The 7,726-nt window shown below is 45.5% G+C and overlaps 2 protein-coding genes and 1 long non-coding RNA gene across 4 annotated transcripts in view; 2 read left to right on the forward strand and 1 right to left on the reverse strand.

The window, feature by feature from the left end:
- Nucleotides 1–7,726, reverse strand: part of rhpn2 (rhophilin, Rho GTPase binding protein 2) — a 164,359-nt gene that overhangs the window by 56,780 nt on the left and 99,853 nt on the right. The gene's annotated exons all lie outside the window — the stretch shown is intronic.
- On the forward strand, nt 1,431–6,128 carry LOC122558188. The gene is made up of 2 exons (XR_006314064.1): nt 1,431–1,886; nt 4,821–6,128. It is a non-coding gene; the product is annotated as an uncharacterized LOC122558188 (long non-coding RNA).
- The window catches only part of LOC122558185 (WD repeat-containing protein 88-like), a 30,881-nt gene continuing 30,630 nt past the window's right edge, over nt 7,476–7,726 (forward strand). For both annotated transcript variants that reach the window (XM_043706492.1, XM_043706493.1), the window contains exon 1: nt 7,476–7,698. In XM_043706492.1, the coding sequence (XP_043562427.1) occupies nt 7,555–7,698 (144 nt within the window). In that variant the 5' untranslated portion in view covers nt 7,476–7,554. The remainder of the gene's footprint in view (nt 7,699–7,726) is intronic.

Here is a 7,726-nt window from a genome sequence, read left to right on the forward strand (position 1 = left end):
AGCACTGCCTCTTATTGAATCAGGTATTCCAACTCAATATCCTTGACATTCAACCTTTTATATACAGGCAGGAGACTGGGAGAACACAGCAAGCCAGGTAGCATCAGCAGGTAGAGGAGTCAACATTTCAGATGTAACCCTTCTTCAGGACTGGGGGTGTTCCCTGATTGGACCAGATTAACAGCCCAATCAGGGAGCTTGTATTCTATGAGGTCTAGCTGGCTGACCTTGTTACAATCACGATATCCCTCCCCTTCCAGGTCCACAGACACAAGGTGATCCAATTCCTTAGAGAGCATCCTGGGGTACTTAAACACTGGGTCAGGTTTCTCCAACTCAGAATCCAACACAGGAGGCATATGATGAACAGAAGCACATTTCATGCATTTGGAGTGATTCGGTAGAATTGCACTCCCTTCTTTCAGAAGTAGAAGCGTCAAGGTAGCTACTTCCATCATGTCCATGTCTGATTCAGAGGGCTCAACAACGTTTGATGGAGAGGGTGAATCAATGGGTCCTTGAAGTATTTCTGAAAGCTCCGAGGCGCAGGGCAAGATTTACTCCCATACATCTGTGAATTTCCAGTTTTCAAATGGCCTACATACTTATTCAGGACCATTGCACATACCCAAACTTTAAAAGTCACTGGTCCTGATCTCATGTCGATCATGCCTCTTACCCATGCAAGGCCAAACTTGCACTAAACTTTGTCCCCTGTATTGAACAGTTGGTGGAACCTTGGGTTTGGCATTGGATTTCCTGATGCTGTTTCAAATCCTGCTCCTCCACAGCAGTCTGGGAAGATCAGATTTAATCTGGTATGGAGACTTCTACCCATTAGCAACACTGCTGGAGCTATCTCTGTAGATGCATGTGGGATGGTCCGATAATCAAACAAGCTTGGTATCATATTCACTCCCCACAACAATATGCCATCTTCTACTGTGAACTGATTTCCCAGGGTCCAAAATGGTTTTAATTCTACCCGTGATGGCCATTTGGTTTCCCCCATTAATACCAATTGTTTCAAGTTTGGAAAGGACTGGATCATTTTGTGTTCAATGCCTGATATTGTTAGCTGTGACCAGTAGTGAGTCCCGAAATTATAATGTCATGACTGACTCTTCCATTGGGGCTACCACAGATGATGTATCTGCTAACTGAAGGCAGCTTGATGCAACTTGGCCTTCCAGATGATGATCCAATTTGCAATTATAAACCTAATATTAGAGGCAACTGCTGAATGCAGCCTGAAGCTATGGGTGACACTGCCTTGACCTCTTTAAGCAGACCTTGTAGGGGTTTGGAGTCCATAATTATCACAAATTTGTGCCAATAATGGTGCTGATGAAACTTTCTGACTCCAAACATGATCACCATCCTTCTTTTTCTATTTGGGCATATTTGTGTTCTGCATTAGCCAAGAGCGCCGCGCCGTGTGGGAGGGTCAGGGCAGAGGGAGCGCCGCGTCGTGTGGGAGGGTCAGCGCAGAGGGAGCGCCGCACCGTGTCGGAGGGTCAGCGCAGAGGGAGGACCTCGTCATGTTGGAGGGTCAGCGCAGAGGGAGCACCACGTTGTGTCGGGGGTCAGTGCAGAGGTATTGTCTATCCATTTACTACTTATGTGAGACTATGAAAATACTTTGAAAGCTTTCATTAGATGTGAGGCAGTCTTTGGGTCATCCTGAGTGAATTTTCCAGAAATGCAATTCTGTTGCTTCCTCTGCAGAAAAAGAAACACAAAAAACACAAACACAAATCCAAGCTCAGGGGCAGGAAGCTGAAGGACAATGACAGCAGCTCAGGGGACTCTGAATCTGAACAGAGTGATGGTGTGAGTGACCACACAGGCCCCCAGTCTGTGTCTGATGCAAATCTGCTGCTGCGGTGAGTATTAGAAACATAGATGGAGGAGGAGTCGGTCATATAACCCTTTGTGCTTACCTCATTTAAAAGAATAATAAAAAACAGTACAGCACAGGAACAGACCTTTTGGCCCACCAGCACTATGCCAACCTTTCCAAACTAAAACCTTTTGTCTCTACATAGTCAATATCCTTTTATACCCTGGCTGTTCCTGTACCTGTCAAGAATGCCTCTTAAACATTGGTATTGTATCCATCTCCATCTCTGGTAGTACATTCCATGTACTTAACCACCCTCTGTGTAAAACACCTGCCTCTCACATCTCCTGTAAATTTTCCCTGTTTTACCTTTCACCTATGTCCCCTAGATATTGACATTTCTACTCTGGGAGAAAGACTCGACTATCCATTCTATCCATGCCTGTCAATTTTGTAAACTTCTGTCAAGTTGCTTCCTCATCCTCTGACATTCAACTGAAAACAAACCAAGTTTGTCCAATATCTCCTCATAGCTAATACCCTCCAAATCAAGGCAGCATCCTGGTAAATATCTCTGTACCCTCTCCAAAGCCTCCACATCTTTCTGGTAGCATGGCACCCAGAACTGTGGCTTAAATAAAGTCCTGTACAGCTACAACATGAGTCGCCAATTTTCATGCTGTATGCCCCAACCAATGAAGGTAAGGATGCAATATGTCCTCCAGACCACCTTATCCTCTTGTGATGCTCCTTTCAGGGAACTGTGGGACCTGGATGCCCAGCTCCCTCTGTATGTTGCTGCTAAGGGACCTGCCATTTACTGTATACTCTCCTCCTACATTAGCCCTTCCAAAAAGCATCTCCTCACATTTGTTCAGATTAAACTCCATCACCCAAATCCTTCAGTCCCAGAGAACTGGAGAATAGCCAATGCTCTACTTGAAGGTTTCCTCATTAAGACCATCAATAATACCCTCCTTAGAGAAGGAAAACAGCAACAAGCTGCCATTCCTAGATGTCACAGTAGAGCGAACAGCTAATGGGGAACTTCAGACCAGTGTCTACAGGAAAACAACACATACGGAACAAATACTGAACTACAGAAGCAATCACCCCAACACCCACAAATGAAGCTGCATCAGAACATTATTTCATTGAGCCACCTCTCACTGCAGCACAGAGGAACTATGCAGAGCAGAGAAAAATCACCTCGACAGTCTATTAAAAAAGAATGGGTACCCAATGAACAAGTCTGGTGATTTCTCAGCAACAAACCCAACCAAGCAGACAAAACACGTCCACAAACCCTAGCCACTCTCCCCTACATCGAAGACATCTCAGAAATGACTGCCAGACTACTCAGACCTCTTGGCATCATGGTAGCCGACAAACCCACCAACACACTAAAACAGCAGCTAATGAACTTGAAAGACCCTAGACAGACAACAAGCAAAACTAACGTCCATGCAAAATACCGTGCAAGGACTGTAACAAACACTACATTGGACAAACAGGCAGAAAACTCGCCACCAGGATACATGAACATCAACTAGACACAAACGACATGATCCACTCTCACTGGTATCCTTACTTACCCATGAGGAAGGACACCACTTCAACTGGGACATCACATCTATCCTAGAACAAGCCAAACAGAGACACACATGAGAATTCCTAGAAGCATGGCATTCCAACTGGCATTCTATCAACAAACACGTTGACTTGGATTCCATTTACCATCCCCTGAGAGAAAGAACAGAAAATGACATTACCAACCCTAGGAAACCTAAACACACAAATAGAAAGTGGACCAAGCCACCAGTGCTTCATCCGGGGCTCACTGATGATGATACCTGGTATGGTGACGAAACATCTGAAAATGAACCTTCCAGCTCAGTGAGCAAATCTGCTTCCTTTGTTATTCCTCTTCAGTGGCGCGCTCTCTCTCTCTCCAGTTTCCTAAACCTTATGTATGTCTCGTATTTCATTTTGAATAAGCTCTCAATTTCTCTTGTCATCCACGGTTCCTGAGTCTTGCCGTCCTTCTTTTATTTTCACAGGAACATGGTGGTCCTGAAATCTAATCAACTGGTCTTTAAAAGATTTCCACGTGCCAGATTTGGACTTACCTTCAAACAGCAGCCCCCAATCTACATTCCAAAATTCCTGCTGAATATTGCGGAATTTACCATCCCCCAGTTCAGTACTTCAGGCCTACTCTTACCCTGATCTGGAAGTAACCTAATACTTACGGAATTATGGTCACTGTTCCTAAAACACACTCCCAAGTCCAGCCCTACCCAGTCTGACCTTTCCGTGACCCCAGTTCTACTTCTATTTAATCTGACTTGCATGTAGGTCCAGTCCGAATCCGGCCCAGGCTGACCTTCCCATATCTCCCATTCCTCTCCTCGCTGGCCTGCCCTACATGTTACTCCAGGCCCACTCTAACATTGACTCTTATTGCCTTCTGTTGTGGTGAAAAATAGTCATTGTTTCTCGATGATAATGGCCATTCAGTCAATGCTGCCTGTACCATTACTGTCAACTTTATCTCCTTGCTGCATTCATCATATCTATTTATAACGCAATTAGATCACCTTCCGATCCACTATATGAAAGCATTCCTCCAAGATTGATTCTAAAGTCCATCTTCTCAAACAGCAGTGGGAGTCTGAGTTCTACCATTCAGCCCCTTGAGCCTGCTCCCCTCAGTTGATGAGATTGTGGCTCATCTCCTACTTCAAATATATTCTTCCTTTTATCATATCCCTCATTCCCATGGTTTTCAAAAATCTATCCAGCTTTCTCAGTAGGTCTGGCAGCATCTGTGGAGAGAAACCAGAGTTAATGTTTTGGGTCCAGTGACACCTTCAGAACAGTTTTCTAAATTTTCTAACCTCCTTTCAATATTCTCATAAAGTGACCCTAACTCACTATTTGCTGTAAAGCCTAATCTCCGTTTTCTGATTCACAGATTGAAAACGCTTCCATTGGTGAGACGGTGAGACAGGGCAGTGGAGAAAGAGAAGCTGGTTAACCAGTCCCTCCTGCATCCACCATCACAGCACACTAGATCCAATCATGTGATTGGCTGAAACCTTCTCTTATAGTTTGTCAGGAACTTCCCGACAATAGGGAGGGAACCAGACCAGGAGCACTGACACTGGGCAGCTTGGTTCAGTCACTGTGAGCAGTTTTTATCATTTCGTTTTTAACCAACTGTCAGGACATCATACATTTTGTCAGAGCACCCTGGACAGCTGTGGCTTTCTGTCTTAATAAGTCGTCCAGTCAATTGATACTGCACTTGTATTAGCTTTGTGCTGCAATGATGCCAATGTGGAAGTCATGGGGTTAATGCTGGATTGCTGGCCTCTCTATGCTAAGTATTTAACCAGCACAGAGAAACTGGAGAACAAACCTCACCATTGTCTTTTACTCATTACCCCAGACTGTTTATTGTGAACCTCTCTGAATAGCCTGCAGATCATTCTGTGCTCGCTCACTGAGGCTGCTGGATCTGTTGTGGTATCTTCTATTTGTCAGAATTAATTCTAGGTAAATATTGTGATTGCACTCTGAAGTGTCAGAGGTACCCAGAGACCCAGGCCAGTCCAAGGCAGGGGTTGGTGGAGGGCACAGGGCGGTGCTGCAGTTTATGGAGGGCGTATGGCTTGTCTCTGCTAAACTATCGATTCCGCACTGTCAAGGAACAAAGTGATGGTGCTGAGTCATTCCTCTGGCTCCCAACTCCTCCCTACATGGATACAGAAGGAGAAATTCTCCAGGGAATGAATTCAGAGCAACTGTGACAGAACAGAAGCAGTCTCTACTTGTGTGGCCTGTGAGGTTGTGGGATCCTCTGTGTAAATTGATTATGGTGTTTTCCACCATACAACATTAACTACACTTCAAAAGTACTTCACTGGTTGAAAAGCACTTGAGGATATTGAGATTATGAAAGGTGCTATTGAAATGAAACTTTCCAGAATGCTCATCAAAGAAATGAGACTGTAACAGAGGAGGTTTAAATGAGTTGAGGATAATACAACTTGAGATAGAGTTCCGAATTGAACAAAAGAACTGGATTTCCTTTTGAAATGAGGTTCCATTTTGGCTGGACGTAAACAATCTGTCATTGTTGTAAATGAATGTTTTGCTGTCAAGGTCTCACAGGCACAGTTAATCTAATGTACAATGAATCAAGCTGTGACTGAGTTTGGATACAAGTTCAATTTTGTACAGTTTCATACTGTCATTAATAAAGTATTTATTAGACTTTTCCATTTTGCTTTCATTCTGAACTGAGGGTTGCGGTGGAATTACGCCAAGCAGCTACTGCTCTACTTGCACAAAGCAAAACATGTCCCAGATTCTGTCTTCACAGAGTCAGGCTGATCATGGGCTTGTGTTCCTATGTTGCACAGCTCGGGCAGTTGTAACTGGGGCTCACGTAGCATCCAGCCATTAGAGCTGCACTCAATAATCTGTATATCCTTATCTGACAATACGTTGATATTAAAATTCTCATCCTTGTTTTACTTTAATTTCTCTGTCACATAGTCTCTGTATTTCTTAAATGTCCAGGTTTAAACCCAGGGTCTGTTTGCAGCCTGTGTTCAGTTATTCCTGCCTAACTGGGTGTAACAGGCAGCAGTGAAAAGTGGCCGAGCAGAGGCTGATAGCTAAGTTTGGTACCCATAGGGAAGGCCTCAACTGGGACCTTGGGTTCATGTCACACTACAGGTGACCACCATTGCACTATACACACACACAGACACACACTCTCCTATACTCACACAGACACATGTATACACAGACATGCACACACTCACACACACACATGCATCCTCTCTCAGACTTGGACCACTTTACACTCACTCACTCACTCACTCACACACACTCTCTCTCTCTCTCTCTCTCTCTCTCTCAGACACTCACAACCCCCCCATCCCAGATAGACACACACACACACAAAAACCCACATGCACACATATACGTTTGTGGGGTAAATTTGTACTTGCAGAGTTACATTGTACTTTGCTCAAAAATTGCATGCATTCATGTAGGTCTCTGTTAACTTGTGTTTTAGTCTAAACATTATGGCACAGTCAGGGAACACAGGGAACACCTTAAACATCTCAACATCATATCTGCGCTGACACCAATTGTTACAGTTAACCTGAGAATGTAAAAAAAAGTTTTGTGACTTACATATGAAAGAAGTGAAACTATCATGGTCATTCTAACAGATGAAAGACTCAACCAGGTATTTTTCAAAGTATAATTTCAGTTACATCACACTAAACGTTTGCTATAAATTCTGTGTCTTACAACTGTGTTTCTCCACAACCACCTGCTGAAGGAGCGTCGCTCCGGAAGCTAGTGCTTCCAGTTACACCTGTTGGACTATGACCTGGTGCTGTGTGGTTTGTAACTGGGTGTGTCAATGTGATGTGGAGGTGCCGGTGTTGGTTTGGGGTGGACAAGGTGTAACTGGAAGCACTGGCTTTCAGAGCCCTGCTCCTTCAGGTGGCTGTGGACAGGGACTGTCCTCCTGAGGCTGGTCACTGACACATGTCACAGGTCACGGCAGGGTCACGCTCACCTTAGCCCCGCCCCTGTCCCGCGTGTCCCCGTCTCCATGGTAACCGCTGGGGGGGGCGGGGCCCCGCGGCTGTGAGGCCTTCCCCGGCCGGATCGTGCCGATGTTGGTCAGGTGCCCCTCGGTGAGCGGGCCCCAGGCCCAGGCGGAGGGAGACCCCCCCAATGACCCGCTGGCTCTGGGTAACCCCAGGATCGGCAGGGCCCGGACCGAGGAGAGCGCCTGGGGGAGCCAGAGCCTGGCCCAGGTACCGGGGGGAGAGGGGGGCCGGCCTG

This window comes from Chiloscyllium plagiosum, chromosome 17, assembly GCF_004010195.1.
Source record: "Chiloscyllium plagiosum isolate BGI_BamShark_2017 chromosome 17, ASM401019v2, whole genome shotgun sequence".
Taxonomy (NCBI): domain Eukaryota; kingdom Metazoa; phylum Chordata; class Chondrichthyes; order Orectolobiformes; family Hemiscylliidae; genus Chiloscyllium; species Chiloscyllium plagiosum.